The sequence below is a fragment of the Brassica rapa genome, chromosome A08 (genome assembly GCF_000309985.2).
Source record: "Brassica rapa cultivar Chiifu-401-42 chromosome A08, CAAS_Brap_v3.01, whole genome shotgun sequence".
Lineage (NCBI taxonomy): Eukaryota > Viridiplantae > Streptophyta > Magnoliopsida > Brassicales > Brassicaceae > Brassica > Brassica rapa.
Window position 1 is genome coordinate 1328284 of NC_024802.2, and position 19441 is coordinate 1347724.

General features: G+C 32.7%; 2 protein-coding genes across 2 annotated transcripts; one reads left to right on the forward strand and one right to left on the reverse strand.

Annotated features, from left to right (window-relative positions):
- Positions 1–5573: 5573 nt before the first annotated feature.
- On the forward strand, positions 5574–13060 carry LOC103832701 (putative ubiquitin-conjugating enzyme E2 38). The gene is made up of 7 exons (XM_009108764.3): positions 5574–10065; positions 10561–11067; positions 11156–11219; positions 11298–11437; positions 11510–11821; positions 12037–12344; positions 12780–13060. Exons 1-7 carry the CDS (start codon positions 9988–9990, stop codon positions 12823–12825), a joined length of 1455 nt encoding a protein of 484 aa, XP_009107012.1. The 5' UTR covers positions 5574–9987; the 3' UTR covers positions 12826–13060.
- Positions 13061–16729: 3669 nt separating this feature from the next.
- On the reverse strand, positions 16730–18177 carry LOC117127132. Its single transcript, XM_033276511.1, has 3 exons — positions 17710–18177; positions 17535–17634; positions 16730–17468 (listed from the first exon to the last, which is right to left on the reverse strand). The coding sequence occupies exons 1-3, from the start codon at positions 18120–18122 to the stop codon at positions 16788–16790; spliced, it is 1194 nt and encodes a 397-aa protein (XP_033132402.1). The 5' UTR covers positions 18123–18177; the 3' UTR covers positions 16730–16787.
- Positions 18178–19441: the final 1264 nt, after the last annotated feature.

Genomic DNA, 19441 nt, shown 5'->3' on the forward strand with positions numbered 1-19441 from the left:
CAGTCATTGGTTTTCTTGTCTTTGCAATTGGTTTGGAACTATTGAAAGCGTCATTCGTAAAAGAAAAGGAGTTTCATAGCTTCTTCCTGGAGGCTCTAAGAGCATCATTATTGCTGGGACAAAATTTTGAGTTTTTAGCTTTTTTTATTACTATTTTTAGAGTAAGAGACATTGTTAAGAGACAATAGGAAATATGCACATTATTACTAGGACTTTGTAGTTACAGTAACTTTATCTCCACTTCCACTCATCTTCCTTTCTTTTTCTGAGCTATGATCCTTTACACAACTGCACACAAATTCCGAGATCTTAAATCAAACTAACACTGGAACTGGAGAAGATTTGTCCACTGTTTCGTAATCACAGCAACAGTCCTCAACCAAAGCTTTGTATTTTACCATTTCCCTCTGTATATATCAACAATTTCATCAAAAAGATTCAGTTTTTATATTATCTTCAATCCAAAAACCAAAGCTTTGACCTTTTAACTCTTGTCAACACAAAACAAAGTTCATCAAATTCAGACACGAACATGTAACTGAGATCCTTTGTGTCCACATTCCGTTATATCAGATTGAAGCAAAAAGATGGAGAGTAAATAATCACGAACCTGAAGTGAGAAACAGAGGAGTCGCCACAGAGAGAGATGTGGAGAGAAGAAGGGGAAACTCCCTCGATGAGAGACACGTGTCTCAAGAAACGTTTGTTTTTGTCCTTAATTAAGGAACGTTTTTCTGATAATAACTAATTTTGATTTATTTTTAATCTTAATTATACTAAAAACTTTAGCTAAGAAACGGCGATAATGTTGGTCTAAGATTTTTTTATCTGTTAATGGCTCATGGCGAGTTTTGTTCCAGTGGAAAATTGAAGTCTTGGTTAGGAATGGTCTAAACAAGCTCTTGGACACATAGCTTTTGGGGTCTCTTGGTGTTTCTTTCTGTCTAAACATGGAAAAACAAGTATGATTGTTGGTTGATCATGGTTTTGGACCAGATGGTAGAGGAAACTGAAAGCATCTTATTACAATTCAGACCATATCACCATATTAAACAATAAATAGTTTTGATTAACATATTAGGAAAATCAAGGATTAAGACGAGCTTTTTGTGTCTATAACTTTTTGCTATGTAGATCCTCTATATTTGTTGAATCCATCCAAACTCATTGTGAATGTACAATCTCGTATTCTTATTTTTGGTTACGGGCTTCTTGTAGCCCATTTTTGACCCATAATAATAAATAATCCAGTTAGGAGGATTACCATCTCGCTATATCACACCCATCTCGTCGTATGACGAGCATGTCTTCGCACACCCAACAGGTCGATACAAACCGATACAATTGGCGAGCGGACGATACAGATCCGGCGCGCCATATGGCGAGTTGGACAACCTCTCTCCACATTTTGAAATAGAATTATGTGGGATGAATCATTTACGAAGATTCTCGAAGATGTTAGAGTTTTCTTTTGTTATTATGTTAATACATTATTTTATAATTTGTTTTTTTGAATATTTGATAATATTTTCTAAAATAGAAAAAAACTAAAATAGCACCAAACCAAAATTTTGTTCTCAAACTAGCACTCAAGACTCAAAGTCATAACAATAAGTTTCATTAAAGAGGTAAATATACACTTATACCCATTGGTTTAATTAATCCAAACCTTAGGGTAGAGTTAAGGGGTGGAGTTTTGGAATTATGATTTAAAATTTTATGAAATAAAAAAATAAATACTAAATAATTAAAAATAAAAATTAAAAACAGTTTCAAAAAGTATTTTTGAATTATAAAAAGAAAATTAGAAAAAAAATTTTCAAAAAGAAAATTATAAAAAATATCGAATCTGAAAACATATAATCTGAAACTATAAAAAAAATTTCTTTTTTTCATTTTTTATTTTTATTTTATTTGTTTTTATATATTTTTGTTTGTTTATTTAATTTTAAACCAAGGGTATTAGGGATATTTTACCCTTTAATGAATGTCATTTTTGTGACTTTCTCCTTCTAATGCCATTTTTGAGACAAAAACTCAAAAAGTGCTATTATTGACAATTGCCCTTTCTAAAAAGTTTTAATATATTTTGTTATAATTAAAATAAAAAAATTAATTTATGATTAAATTTTGATTTTTTATTAATATTTTAAATGAATTATTAAAATTTCATAGTATTTAATTCTGTTTTTAACTGTATATGAACTCAAGGTTATTATATACTATTATATTCTTCTATATAAATATTTTTAAACAATATATTGTTGAGAGTTTCAAAATAAATAAAAAGATAATATATAGTTGTAGATATAAAAATTTAATTTATATTAATAAATTTATTTTTGTATAAACATATTATATAGGTTACAACTTTTAACCCATTTTGACGATGAGTGATAATTTATTTAACTGAAACAATTTTAAAAGATAAAATTTGTCAATTTTCCAATTTAGTACAATTTTATCATATTTAATACATAAATCACTTATGTTTTTATATAATACAGAAAATAATTCTAAAATTTATAAAAATAGTATAAAATTTTATTTTCTTGTTTTAGAATAAAATTTTAATTAATATTTACTTATAATAATACTATATTACTAATTATAAAATTAATTAATGTGTTATTTTATAAAATATTCAAATTTTTAGAGTTAGATTTTTGGGGAATTTACCAAATATGACTCAGAACTTGATTTGAAATGCAAAGCTATACCCAAACTTGAATCAAATGCAAAACTAACATAAAATGCTTGGAAAATACACTCAATCCCTTGTGACCAAACAAAAAACCAGAACTCATTTTTACGAATATAACCCCGGTAAGTCGTCTGAGTCTTTCGAGATACTAGAAGTCGTTTGGACGACTTCCAGGTAAGTCGTCTGGTGTTGTTGATTTTAAAAATAATTTATAAATTGTTTTAAAAATATTTAGACAAGTGAAAAATTAAGATCATGTAATTATAAACAGTTTTAAGTGATGTAAATTATGATATAATAAAATTGAATAGTTTTCAACATAGATGAGTGAAAATAGTTAATCATGATATTATTTGATTTAGGGTTTGGCAACATATGTTTTAGTATTGTATGTATTCTTATGGTTAGATTTTGGAAAGCTTAAATGTTTTTTTTGAAAAATTGAATTTTTACGTATATGTGTTTTGTAAAGGTAGATCTATCTAATCTTTCACTTATTTTCTTTGTTTTTAAATCATTTGAACGTTTTTGGATATGCAGGTTTTTCAAATCTTGATTTGGATATGTATGTTTTTCAGATCTGAAAGACTTCTGGGGTAGAAGACTTCCCATGTCCCCATTTCATAACAGATCTGAGCGTTTTGGTAAGTTTTTATGTTTGATTTTTCTTCATTTGGTAACCTTCTGTTGCATAAAGTTTATACATTTTTTCAAAACTAAAACTCTCCAAACCCACTCTAATCTCTTTGACACTAAATTTATAAAAAAATTTCATTTTTGTCTCGAGTCTTTCTCACTAATCTATCTTTTTATTACATGTTTTTAATCATATAGTTCTCATCTTCAACTTGGATATATGTACTTTGTGTGTTCTATAAAAGTATATCTATCTAATTTTCCACTCATTTTCTATGTTTTAAAGCCTTTTGAACGTTTTTTATATGATATGCAGGTTTTTCAGATCTGGGTTTGATATACATGTTTTTTAGATCTGGGTTTGATATACATGTTTTTCAGATCCGGGTTTGATATACATGTCTTCTCGGAAGTCTTCTAAAGTATAATGCGCTAGAAGACTTCCAAGAAGTCTGTCTTCCAGATTACTTCAAAGAAGTCTTACAATCGACTTCTAGGAAGTCTTTCAGAAGAAGTCTTCCAGAAGAAGTCTTCTGACGGAGTCTTCTTCCATATCAAGTGCAGTGTAAGCCTGTCTTTGTAAAATAATAATCTATAATAGTTTTGTTTGTGGTCTATTTTGTGATTTGCATGTGTACTCCTTTAGTTGTGATTTTTTTTTTTTTTGTAAATTTGAAGAGATATTAATGAAAATATTTGGTAAATATGTTCATTTTTCACAATATTATCGTATCACAATTACTTGACATAATTGAAATTATTGATACAATTTCAATAGCAAAACACAATAACAGAAAAAATTAATCAAATTTATTATAACTAAGGGAGAAGAATCCCCAAGAAAACTTAGTCAAATTCATAAAAGATAAAACATTACATAAGTTCAAAGATTGAACACTTTCATTAGATACATAAGTAAAAAGTATATCTTATGATCTAAGAAAACACATTAAACCATGTTACTTGATATTCTTGAAGCTAACACTTTTGAAAATTAAATAAACATATCTTAAAGTTACTTAACAAATTTACAAAAACTAACATAGAAGATTTCGTGGAAGTCTTCTCAATTAGCTAGAAACTTTACCAAGCATGAATGTTGGTAACCTCATAAATATCACCAAAGAAGTTATAATTTCATTCATTAGCCCCAACACTAACTAATATACATGAATTAACAAAACGTATATTAAAAAGTCTTTATAGTTTTAGAAAAATAAAAGTTTATTAAACATTGACGCAAACGACTTCCACGGAGGTTGTCTGGTAGACTTCTAGGAAGTCGTCTGGTAGACTTTTAGGAAGTCGTCTATTTAGGTTAATTTTGCAATTAATTTTTAACCTAGACGACTTACATGGAAGTCATCCATCTTTGTTTGTTAAAAAAAATCCGAGACGACTTCCATGTACGTCTTCTAGGGAAAATGGGTTAGTTTTGCATTTGATCGGATTGTATCAGAAATTTGAATTTTCCTAGACGACTTACACATAAATCGTCCATTAGAAAATTAAAAAATCAATTTTTTGTTATACCTAGACGACTTTCGTCTTATGTTAGTTTTGCAATTGAAAAATAAAAAAAATACATTTTTTCTAGACGACTTACACGGAAGTCGTCCGTCCGACAACTTACATAGAAGTCGTCCAAGATAATCAAGGTTTGAGCAAAATCTCGGAATAAAATCTTGGACGACTTTCGTGTAACTCGTCTGATGGACGACTTCCGTGTAAGTCGTCTAGACAAAAATAATTTTTTTGTTTTACTTTTCAATTGCAAAACTAATCTAAGACTACTTACATGGAATTTTTCTAGGTATAACAAAATATTGATTTTTTTAACTTTCTACTGGGCGACTTACATGTAACTCGTCTAGGAAAAGTCAAATTTCTGATACAATCCGATCAAATACAAAATTAACCTGTTTACCTTAGACGACTTACATGGAATCGTCTCTAATATTTTTTTTAACAAACAAAGATGGACGACTTCCATGTAAGTCTGAATAAATTTTGAAATTTTTAATGTGAAAATTTTCAATACAAATTTTAAAATTAAAATATTAAAATTTGAATAAATTTTTCACTGTAAATTTTGAAATTAACATATATTTATATTTTTATATAGTATCTAATTTATTTTAAATGATATTAATATATATATATAATATGATATCTATTAATGATAGTTCTTATTCATACGATTTATGATCATTAGTATCTTGCTTGAACAAAAAAAAAGTTAAACCATTGATCACAAATTTTCAATATAGAACGTTTACCAGTTTTAGTAATTTATGGCCGTTCTAAGAAATTCAAAATATAACATATAAAAAAATCTAATTTTTTAGTTTCTTTTAATAATATAAAATTCAAAATATTATTAATTTATTTTAATAATATAAAATTAAAAAAAAAAGATGATTCAAAATTGTTATCAAGTATGTAATATTCATAATAATTAATTGCCATAAATATGTTATTCATATTATGTAAAATCCGTAGCTTTTTGTTTATGGAAATAAAAAATATTATTTTGTACATTATTAATAAATTTGATAATTAGTTTAATAAAAAGTATAATATATATTTATATGTACCAACTTATTTTTTTAAAGATTCTAAGAATCATCTTTATGATGACACGTGGCTACGAAAACATGTTGTAATACTCCAATATTAATATATAGGGGATCACGAATTCCTTAAACATCTTTTTTTAAAGAATTTCTCAACATCTTTCTTTTTCTTAAACTTCTACTGGATTTTTAAGCGTCCACAAGATTTACATTAACCAATCACCAAAACTGTTACACACTACTAACTAAGTTTACTTGATCAATTTTGTATACATTTCTCCGGGACATTACTTTCTTCTTCCAATTTCCTAATAGTCAAATGCTTTTTATAGTTTCATATAGAATTCACCACGTTTTCACTGTCACTCTATCGGTAAGCGATAAAATAAAGTGCAGAAATTAAAGACACATTAAAATTGTTAACTGGGTTTGTTTTTTTACATCATCGTGATCTTGTCCAGATTTCATTGATCACTAGAACAAAAACGCAAATTAAATTACACCAATCTACTTACGCATACATTAGGCACAACCCTCGTGAAGTATCCCTCTTTTCTAAATAGACATCTATGATGATAGAGATCAAGCACACATGTATAAATCATCATCTATTTTCACCAGAGCTTACTGTCTTCAAACAGTTGTAATCTTCACATACCACTACAATAAAACTGCTTGTGCTGGACTCTTGAGTCACTTTAATCTTCCATTTCTCATAAGTACTTCACTAAGTATGTTGGCACCCAATGCACACCATTGACACCAAAGAGTACGTAATCCAGACTTCAATTACTTTGACGAATGATTTAAAATTTTTATATTTAAATAATATTTAGTTTTTGATGTTTTCTGTTTTTTTTTTCTGAAATATTTTAACTTTTTATTAATAAAATACTCAATATTATTTTCTAATTTAGATCTCAAATGCACTCAAATAACATCTGCCGCTTCTCATGTGAATTTTTATTCTAAAAAGAAATGAAGTAATAAAAGATTAATATAAAATAAAAATTAAAAAGCAATAAATATCAGATGACCACGAAGAAGTTAAAAGCAAAATTATTATAAGTTTTCCTTAAAACAAAACTGGAAATATTTTCTCAATCAATTATTTTTTGTATTTTAAAACTTTCAAATCCATCAAAAATGGCATCATCATCTTCTTCTTCAAGAAAGGTATAGTATACCACATGTAATTTAAAAATTGTCAGATGATAAATATTAAAATATATGTTTTATCATGTGAAACAAATCCTCGTTGGTTTGATATTATTTTTATTTTCTATGTTTGAATAAATTTTTAATATTTTCCCTCATAAATATAGAATATGACATTGCTATGAAAAAATTTAAAATGAACATGGTTATTATTTTTTACTCAAACCAGAAGAAACGGATCAAGATAAAAGAGTCATGAGGCCTTAATGTTCAGATAAAGACCTTGGATGACAGTTTCTTCATGATATGATCAATTTTCATCCAACACAGTGCAACAACATGTTAAGGATGTTGCTGGAGGTATTTACTAAATTATGTAGTGATATGTAATAATGTACATTTTGTGTGATACATATAATATGTCTGCAAAAAAAGTGTGGCTTATTTTTACATATGTGGACATAATATAACACAACGGATCACTATGCATACATTTGCTCATTGAGTAGAAATAATTTCTAGAAATTTTCATGAGGTACTTGTTACACTTGTACCAATGGCCATTGATATGTTTGCCACAGATCTGACATCTCTTATGAAAGTTCATCCTAAATTGGAATCAAATAAGTATTACTGACCATATTTCAAAATATTTATTGTTGTAATCGGTGGAACTCGTATTTCTGTTATGATGTTTAGAAGAGATCAACGAATATATTGGGAATATGTACGGGGATATACGTATATGTACATATATTATTTACATATGTTTATGTTGTAATTCCAAGTTCTGTTCATGATGCCAAAGTTCTTCTACTTCTATTGCAGATAATAGTAATTGTTTCATCCACCTGATGGTAAATATTATTTAGGTGATTCGTGATATGTATTACGTCATGGATTTCTTTTTATATAGAGGCTCCCAATGGTAACAGCGGATTGAGCGGTGCGGGACAAGCGGTTTGACTGCGGTGCGGTTCTAACAGTTATAAAAACGTATAGATATATGGTATATGTAGAGATTTTTGTTACTATTGACTGCGGTGCGGAACGAGATGAATGTTACCATTCGGAGCCAGAATACAGAGATATCACTAAAATCGGCTCCAAAATCAAGAAGGATAAAAAAACTATAGAGAAGAGAAGTGTTTAATTGTTGCCATTCATTATTTCAATCAATGATTGAAAAACTTTTGGAATCTAGAAAAAGTTGGCTTACTATGAAAGACGAAGCTATGTATAATATATCTACAATGCGTCAAATTGTGGTGACAATCATGGTTCTCCGTAATTTTATTTGCAAGTCAAATTTAATGGATACTGACTTTTCTTTTGACATCAAACATCTACAGATTCATATTGACTCTGTAAATCAAACCAGTAACTACACATCTATGTGAACGACGAAAGACAGTTTTTTTCTAGCACTGCGTGCTAAGCTATCCGCCTTTTGATTCGCCGTCCGAGATACATGAATGATCTCTGAGTTTAAGAAGCTTTTTTTCAAAAGCTTAATGTCTTCGAGGTAACTATCAAACGCTGGTTATTCTTCTGGTTCTGAAACCATTTTTACCAATTGAGAACAATCCGTCGCAAGGGTGATATGAAATTGCCTTAAATTTCTCATACATTCCATTGCCCAGATTAGCGCTTTCACTTCTGAATGAAGAGGTGAAAGGCTTGTCCTTACATTCTTTGCCCCTAACAATCCATCAAAAATTCGCTAAAGTATTGTACTAACCTTGTTCTGAAAATTGTTCTTTATCTTTTCAGAAACCATCTATGAAACACTATCTTCTTGAAATTGATGGTACTGTCATGTTCTGCACTTGATGTGCAAACCTCTGGCCACTTACTACTTGTGCCTCCGCCCAAAATGTGGATTCTAATTCCGCTAATTTAAGCGTATCTCTTGGATCAATATCCAGATTACTAAATATTTTGTTGTTCAGATTTTTCCAAATGTACCATAGTAAATGGATACTGACTTTCAATTAGCAAATGATGAAAAACTTCCAAATACGATGGAATAATATTTTAGTTCAAGACAATACATGAAAGGTTTTCGAGATGAAGTTGCAAACAACATATAGGCTAGGACTTGTTAGATTTTTAATATTTTCTTGTTTTATTTAATAAATATAGTATTATTTAAAATTGAATAACCAATAAAATTGTTGGTTACACTTTTCATTATTCTTTTTGAAAATAAAATAAAAATAATTTACTGATAACTTTTGACTGACTTTTTGTTTTAAATTACCCAATCTAATTTATGTATTTGCATAAGTAAAAAGGTAAAAATAATTTTGTCAACTAGTAAAAAGGTAGATTGAAAAAAATTTAGCACGTTTTGGAAATGATTCATAAATATAAAAATATATTTTTATAATAGCCACAACTTATAAAGCTTTTGATAACATCAAGCTTTTAAAAATATTTAAGTAACATCTACAACTTTTAAATTCAAAAACTCCACAACTATAATTCTAAATCTAAGGCATAAATTGATAGCATTAACTATCTGAATCTAAAACGGGATTTGTTTTGCATGAAGAATAAGAATTGTTGTGAAAATTATTTATTATAATAATTTTATAGAGATAATATTTAAATGATTGACAAAAAAAGATAATATTTAAAGTATTTCATTATATTATTTAGTGTTATTTTAAATATTAAAAACATCATTATTAAGATATATTTATTTTAGACATAGATAATAATAATTATATGCAAAAACCAGAAACTAATGGAAACTAATGGAAATAATCTAAAATTCTACGGCGCGAATGTGAAGATACCTAAAAATCATATCTTTAATCTTCCCCTATAATACCGACGATAAAATATCTTTTCTTTTCTTTTTAGTTGTGAAACAGAAAGAACCAATCTTCCTCTGAAATTTCCTTGATGGATCCCGACGTGATGGAGATCGATCCTCCTCCTTTAGCTTCAGCTTCAGCTTCTAGAACTCGTAAACCTAGAAAGGTTTAATCTTTCGTGCTCTTAATCCTCCACTGTTAATGGGTTTTCCAGAAGAGAAAAAGGGTTTTTTAACTGTGCTCAATTTTACTGATTTACCTGAGAAAAAAGTGAACTCTTTTTTTTTACTCTTATGGCTTCATTGATGCATGATGATCATCTGGGTGTTTAGGGTTTATGTGGGTTTATGTGGGTTTAGGTCAATTTTGAATTTTGTCACTTGTTTCTCTGTTTTATTTTTTCTGTGAAGATAAAAGTTTGCTGTTTTGTCTTGTTGTAGACTGAAGCTCCTGAAGTAATGATCATCTGGGTTATCTCTGAGTGTTTAGGCTTTGTGTGGGTTGTTTAGGTTAATCTTGTTTTGTTTGCTAGCGTTTTACTATGCTTCTACTGTTTCTTTTCGCCGTTGGTTGCATTGTGTTCTTACAGTTTCCTGTTTGTAGTATATTTTCTTGTTAGTTTATCTTGCGTCACTTGTTTCTCTGTTTTATGTGGGTTTAGGTTAATCTTGAAGTGATCGATGTGGAGCAATATCATGTAGATAAGATGAACAAAGGGAAGGCTATACAAGATGGGAACAACCCATCTAGTCATGTGTCTAATGGAGTCATGCCTATAGATGTTGATAGCTACACAGTCGTTCTAAATGATATCCCAACCGGTGTAAAAGTGGTGATGTCTACTACTCAGCCCTGTGGGTTTCAGAATTATAGCAGCAAAGGAACTTCTAAATCAAGTAGAAACAGTTCAAACCCGTTTCTGGCAACTCCATCTTCTGTTCCTCAGTCATTGGATTTTGCCTCCCTGTCAGCCTCCTTTGCTCAGAACAATCAAACGGTTTCCTCCTCTGCGGTTCAACCTGTTGATTCTGATGCTTCTGCTAGCTCTTCTTCCGCTGAGCCTGTTCCTTCATCTCAGGCTAATTTTCTGAGGGACTTTAAAAGGTTTGACACTGTTGAGGATTTCTCAGATCATCACTATCTTTCCAAGGGGAAAGCTTCAAAACAGGTGATGATGGTTACAATCTTATCATCTCAGAGATTGTTTATTTACTTTGATAATTCAGCTTTTATCTGACTCTCTTGTATCTTATCAGCACTCAAAGACTTGGTTGAAAAAGGTTCAAGCAGACTGGAAGATTCTTGAGAATGATTTGCCAGGTTGGTTTATATACTAATAATGCAGATCAATGCTTGTTCTCTATTTGTTCATTAAAACTTGATTATTTTTGCAAAAAGAGACAATATTTGTCAGAGCCTGTGAGTCAAGAATGGATCTACTAAGAGCTGTAATCATTGGTGCTGAGGGAACTCCTTACCATGACGGTCTTTTCTTTTTCGATATTCAGTTCCCAGATTCCTATCCTTCAGCGCCACCGGTATGTCCTCAAAAACTTTATTTTATTTTTAGAACCCTTAGATGCTGATTAGTTTCGTTTTATTGTTGACAGAAAGTTCATTACCATTCCGGTGGGCTTAGAATCAACCCCAACCTATACAACTGTGGTAAAGTATGCTTGAGTCTTCTCGGTACATGGACCGGCAACAAGAGGGAGAAATGGCTCCCACAGGAGTCCACAATGTTGCAGCTTCTCGTCTCAATCCAAGCACTCATCTTGAATCAAAAACCGTACTTCAACGAACCTGGCTACGAGCCCACCAAGGGGACTGTATCAGGCGAGGCTCACTCCAAAGTTTACAGCGAGAACGTCTTCATATTGTCCTTGAAAACAATGGTTTACAGCATGAGGAAACCACCCAAGGTAAATAATTGGACAACGAGTTTTTTTTTTAATGGTTCTTTGAATATAAATATCATAATAAATAAATTAAAAATCTAAAGGTGTACAAATGCTAAAAACACACTAAAAACACACAAATATTAAAAGAGCATTTTTCGTAAAACGTAGTATTTAATAAATAAATTAAGCGTTTATTGGTTTTTTGAAGAGTTTTAATAGTTCTGATGAATGTGCAGCACTTTGAAGAGTTTGTTCATAGCCATTACTTTGTGAGGGCACTTGACATAGTGAAAGCGTGTAATGCTTATAAAGATGGAGCTCCTGTTGGTTCCATTTTGAAAGGTGGTGTCCAAGGTATTGAGGAAACTAGCCAGAGTGGCTCTAAGAAGTTTAGGACCGATGTGGCTGCCTTTATGAAGACAGTTGTTGGTGAGTTCGTTAAGTTAGGAATCAAGGAGCTTGAAGAAAAACCTAAACCACCGCCTGTGGTTAATGCTAATACTGAGAGTAATACAGCTAACCGTAAGAGAAGCAGATCATCGAGGTAAAGCCAAATCCTCCATTTTTTTTTTAATTCTTTTTTCCCAAATTTATAATATGTTTGGTTTTAGAAATATTTTTTGCTTCAAAAAATATTTTTTTAAAAAAATTTTGCTGTTTTATATTTATTAGAAATTTTGTAACCAATTATTTAAAGTGTTTTTATGATTGGTTGAGTTATATTTAATTTATATAGTAAATAAATTTTCTAAAAAGTAAATTAGTAGTTTTACTTTTAACTAAAAAAATTATGTTATGAAGAGTATATTTTTATGAGTACTATATGGGATTTGAGAAAATACAAAAATAATTCTCATATGTACATCTTTAGGAATGAAATTTGATGGCATTCTCTCTCAGTTTCGAGTGTATTATTGATTGATTACTTTTGATATTTATTTATTTATGTAATTATTATTTTTTTCCTTTTTGGTGATAGCATCAAAGAATTTCTCGCGAATATCGGACGCTGCGTTTTTCAGTAAGAGTGAGGCGTGCAACAAACAAGTATAAAGTTTGAAGAAACACAGAGGGATGAAAGATTTGGTGAGTAGGAGGAATCTAACAAGGCGCAGAAGTCTGATCTATTATTATTAGATTTTCTTTAATCGTTTAGTATGTGGACAAGAAGTTTTAGTTTTTAGTGTTTATAGTTCTGATTTACAAATTTAAGAGATTTCAAATTAGGCCTATTTCAAATCAAACAAACAAAATCGATTAGAGATCTCTTGGAGAAGAGGTGACTTATCTATGGACAGCTAAGGACAATACAAGGGGCTTGTCATTGTCATGAACCTCTTGTATTCTCTTGATCTCTCTTCGTCTTCGTGGTTTTGCCTTGTCCAACAAAGCAACTTTGGTAGTAGGGCTTTGGTGCGATTTCTTTTTCCATCTATCTGGGAATATTGTAATCATAGATCCGTCGGGATGATTGTTTGGTGCATCACGATCCTAGGACGTTGTTGTCTTCTTTGGTCGAGGCATGTTCCTAAGAGTGGTTGGAAAATGCAATTAATCTTTGATGATGTAAATTACACGTATGATCGATGGCTGAGGTTGCTATAAGAATAGCGAGCAAGATGCAGAGGCCAAGCACGGTGATGAAACTAAGCATATCTTCTTCTGAGCTCATCATTTTCTTGCGAGAAACGAGTTCAAGCTCCTTTGTTCAAAAACCCAAAAGATTTAAACGGCTTGATTTTTAGTCATGAAACATGAAATTCAATAGTTTAGGATAAGCCAGGGGGTGATTTGTGTTGATATTTCTAAGGTTAAGGTTTGATTCAAATTAATTTCTTATGCTTTGTGACATTTTTGTTTTTCTAATTTGTCTATTATATTAAAATAGAGTCGAACCATTTAATTGATCATTTAATGTCATATTTGATAATTTACATTAATCAATCAAATATAATACAATTCTAGAAATCTTAATAATGATAAGCCCTTTCTCAAAAAAAGAAAGAAATCTTAATAATGATATTAGCAATAAATTAATTTCAATTATAAATTTAAATTTTATTTTTTGGTTCTAACAAAATCAGTTGAGAAAACACTACAAGAAAACATATTTTTTACGAGGGCAATATACGTTGTAACTTCGTCGTAAACGGGGTGTTACGACGAATGAACCTCGAAACACGTTTAGTCGTAAAACGCCTGTCGTAACCGACGTTTCGTCGTAAATGACTTGTTAAGTTTACGACGAAATATATTCCTCGTAAAGCACAGGGCAGAGATTCGTTGTAAACGACACGTAAAATTTCGTGGTAAACTCCACGTAATGGATTCGATGTAAAGCACACGTAAACATTTTCGTTGTAACACCCTCGTAAATGTTTCGATGTAAACTCCACGTAACATTTCGATGTAAAGACCACGTAAAATCTTCGATGTAAAAGACTCGTAATTATTTTCGACGGTAATCAGTTGTAAATGTTTACGTCGAGCCTACATCGACGTTTCGTTTTATAATATATTTTGAATATTGTTTTTAACCTCAAATATATATATATATAAATTTGAATTTATTTAAAATTCAGAATTTTAAATAATTTTAATTTTAAAACGAAATATGAAAATAAAAAACATTTATAAAAAAGCATTTAAAAGTCATAATATTTAAATTCATAATACAAACCGAAATATTAAAAAAACTACATATCATCGAAGTAGTCGGTGGGGTTGCTCGGCTGTTGACGGGTTGGATCGGACTCTTGGGGATCTCGTACTGGCAACCCAAGAGCGGCTCGTCTCTGACTCAACATTCTCTGCATAACCGGGTTTCCCACGGCCATCACGTCTAGCAAATCCTCAAGAGAGTCTAAACGAACCTGCTGGCTATCCATTCGAGCTTTCATCTGAGAAGTCTCTTCATCCCGTCTCGAAGTGTATGACGAAGTTGCCCTTGCAACTTGGTTAACAGAGCCTATACCGACTATTCGTCCCTTCTTTCTAGGAGCCAGCTATAAAATTAAAACATATATTAATATAGTTATTAAAAATAATGTAAACAAAAATTTTTAGTTGTACTACCTCTTCGAAGATTCTGTCGGCTTCTTCGGTGGACAATGTGACGGGTAATCCATCGGGAGACTCCTGAGTTAGTTGCGTCTCCCGTTCTTCAATCCGAGTAGCCACTGCTTGAGCGAGTTTCTCAGATGCAGGATCCACAAAAACTCCGTCGGATGTGGCGTGAGTCATCTTGAATAGGTCAGACAGAGATGGTAAGACTCCCGTCTTCTCCAACTACAAAAAAAAAATATTAAAAATTATATTAATTGAATATTTTAAAATAAATATTTAAAAAAAAAACTTACAACTTCTAGACGGATGCCTGCATGTGGTTTTTGGCCGGTTCTGTGAAGCATGGGCAAATTACCATCTTTATCCTTCGTTCTTCGAGAAGCCGAGCACGAATTGGCCTTTTTGATCGAAGAGGGGTGCTTCCAGTAGGCGATGAGGCCATCCCACACATCCTTCGTGAGTTCAGTGGGCTTTCCCTCATACCCGTCGAGCTCCCACTTGTCCTTCCAATCGGAGACTGTGTTGCAGAGGCGGATCTTTGCTTTTGCAACGAATTCCGCCTTCACCATCTCGGTGATTCCCAAAGACCAACGCCACTTTTGCTGAAACACAAAAAATTTGAAAAAATTACAATTAATAATAATATTTAAAAAATATATACATATTTAAAAGTGAAAATTTAATTAAATTTAAAAATCTTACCGCAAACATTTTAAACCAAGTGATCTTAACGTGATTTGGAGTCTTGCTCCAGTTCGGATATGCCCCGTCGTAGTAACCCTTAATCGTTTTCGAAACTCTCCGGCCAACACGGTTGTTAGCCCCAAACCTGAAAGGAAAACAATTTAACCGTTAAAAAATAAAAATAATTTAAATTTTAATGTAATAAAAATTAATAACTTACCAATAAGTTCCTCGGGGTCTATCGGGGTCTAGAACATCCAAACCCTCCCGTCCAGGCTGGGCAAGCAAATCCTCTACCGTATATCTCGCGAATGGGGCATATGAAGGCACACGCAAATCCGGATGAACTGCACCTTCTGGGACAGGCTCAGGTGCAGCCGCTGGAGGAGGAGGTGGAGGCATATGCGGTGGAGGCATTTGCGGTGGAGGCATCTGCGGTGGAGGAGGACTCCAAGCAACTCTCTGAGAAGGCTGAGAGTCTGGAACTGCGGTGGAGGATGATGGACCGGAAGACGATGGACCGGAAGAAGATGTACCGGAACCATCGTCGCCAAACAAATCTCTATAGCTAGGTGCTCTGGATTTTCTTCTAGGAGCCATCTAAAAAAACTAAAATAAATTTAATCAATTACGACATAATAAAAATATTATTCCGTTACCTAACTAATCACCTAAACTAATTACCTAACTAATCACCTAAACTAATTCCGTTACCTAACTAATCACCTAAACTAATTTAAAAAAAAAAAAGAGAGAAGATAGAGTTTACCTTAGAGAGAGCAAAGGAATTTGGGAGGAATGAGCGAGGCAGCCTCGCTCTCGGCGTCTCCTTATATAGATTAGGATTCGTCGTAAAAGCGACGTAATTTTACGACGAATTTACCAGGCCCGCGTTTTTCCATTTACGACGGATTTACCAGGCCCGCGTTTTTTCATTTACGACGAAATTACCAGGCCCGTGTTTTTCGTTTTACGACGAAATTACCAGGCCCGTGTTTTTCGTTTTACGACGAAATTACAAGGCCCGCGTTTTTCCATTTACGACGAAATTACGACGCTTAACCCTAAACACCGAGAATGAAATCCCTAAACCCCAAAGTCACATATCATTTAACATCATATCTTATTTCATACTACTTCTTACTCTTTCTTTTAGAAAATGTTACAATAGAGAAATCCAACATTTGATACATATATTACATCACTCTAAATCGTTTTCGTTCTCATCACTATTACATCACTCTAAATCGTTTTCGTTCTCATCACTATCATTACAATCATCATCGTCGCTTCTCTCGAACTCGTCTTCACGTGCTTCATCTGTCGCATCTTCGGGAATATCTTCATATTGAAAGTTTTGCGGGTCGATCAAAAGGATTTCATCAGTTGGTTGTTCTGGTACCTCAACTTCAGTGATAGCGTCTTCTTCTTGCAAGGGCGGTTCTTCTCCAACGACAATGCGTCCACGAGGTGTAACTTTGATAGCAGTTACCCAGTTTATCCCGGAAGTTCGAAGCCGAGGATAAGGAAGGAAGCTAACTTGCTCGGCTTGTGAAGCTAAAATGAAAGGCTCAAATTTGTTGTATCTTCTCCCAAAATTGACATCCACAACACCAAATTTGTTATACCGAATCCCTCGGTTCACAACAGGATCGAACCATTCACATTTGAAGAGGACGCATTTTAGCTTCAATAACCCCGAAAATTCCACTTCAATAATCTCCTGCAATATCCCGTAAAAGTCTGTTTCACCTTTCACACATATTCCGTAGTTACTCGTTGCCCGATGTCTCCCATACTCGTATGTGTGAAAGGTAAATCCTCGTGTGAAATACATAGGTGATGTGGTGACCTTTGCAACTGGACCTTGAACCAATTCGTGAAACCATACGGGATAATAAGGATCGTCATAATCAACCTGCAAAAAACATATATATATTCTTAAACACTTACTTAATTAATATAATAGTATGAGATATATTACCTGTGATTTTAACCACTTGACAAAGTGCTTATCTTTACGTGTATCCACATCAGTTGCAGATATTCCTGGTATTGCTTCTTCAACTTGAGATACAAACATCCTGCAAATTGAACAAATAATCAAATCATACATAATCATTTTAATTCATATAATTAACATTCACAAAAATATTTACCTTTCAAAGTAACGGGTCATTGCATCCTCGCAGTTGAGCAGAATATAAGTGTGGGCACTATGTTTATCTTCTTCACATGACCACCATACTTCTTTCGTTTTACCACCAAACCGTCCAATTTCGCAGAAAATGTCAGGAACACCATCAATTGGATATGATGTCGGTACTCCACCATCATCATATCTCTTAGGAACTCTTTTTCTCGTACGAACAGTTGGAGCAAAGTAGTATGATGTGAAGTTAGATGTTTCGGCTGTCAAACTCCCTGCAACTATTGAACCTTCTACCTTTGCAAGATTTCTTGCTTTCCCCTTCAAATGTTTCATCTGTCGCTCATACGGATACATCCATCCGTTGTGAACAGGTCCACGAAGCAATGCTTCATACGGTAGGTGGACAACTAGATGCTCCATGACGTCAAAAAATGAAGGAGAAATATCTTCTCCAGGTTGCACAATATGATCGGAATGTTCTGATGAAGTTGTTCGATGACTTCTTCTTTGAACGTACGTGTGCTAAGATCTCTGAAAAATGCTCCGATGGCTGTATATTTTAAAAGGAATCAAATTAATAACATTTCGTAACATATGTATATATATAAATTTATAATTACCTGCAAGTGCTTCGTGGACATTTGCTGGAAGGAGCTCGGCAAAAGCAAATGGAAGCAGTCGTTGCATAAACACATGACAATCATGACTTTTCATTCCGGAGAACTTTTGACCTCGTTCAATACATCTTGACATATTTGAAACATAACCATCAGGAAACTTAACTTCCGATGCAACCCAGTCAAACAAGGTTGTTTTGGCTGCTGATGACAACCGGAAGATGGGAACAGGAACGTTTCCATTGCTCTTGATATGTAACTCACTTCTTGAGCAAATATCAGGTAAGTCCATCCTTGACTTTTTGTTATCTTTTGTCTTCCCAGGGACGTTAAGTAATGTATTCATGATGTTCTCAAAAAAGTTTTTCTCGATATGCATGACATCCAGATTGTGGCGTAAGAGAAGATCCTTCCAATAGGGTAGCTCCCAAAATATACTCTTCTTATGCCAATTGTGAGATACACCATACCCATCAGGCATATTTCCAGGAACATGCCAATTTCCTCCAACCTTAACTGTTTCCTGAGCTCCGTAATAATCAATGTCCGCTTCGATCTGCTGGCCGGTGAGATATGGAGGAGGACTGTCTCTGACAATTTTTTTGTGTCGAAACAATGTCTTATTTCTTCTGTACGGATGGGCAAGTGGAAGAAACCGACGATGACAATCAAACCAACAACTCTTCCTACCATTCTTCAGTTGAAAAGCATCCGTGGATCCAAGACAATACGGACAAGATAATCTTCCATGTGTTGTCCAGCCAGACAACATCCCATAAGCAGGGAAATCACTTATCGTCCACATCAGAACTGCTCGCATCGTAAAATTGTTTTTCAAGGAACAATCGTACGTCCTCACCCCTTCTGACCACAATTGCTTTAGCTCTTCTATCAACGGTTGAAGAAAAACATCAAGAGACCGTTTTGGATGCTTCGGCCCTGGGATTAATATGGTCAAAAATAGAAATTCTTGTTCCATGCACATATCCGGCGGTAAATTATACGGCGTAAGAATGACTGGCCACAAAGAATATTGTCTACCAGACATTCCAAATGGACTAAATCCATCGGTGCATAACCCAAGATAGACATTCCGAATATTTGTAGCAAAATCTCCGTGTA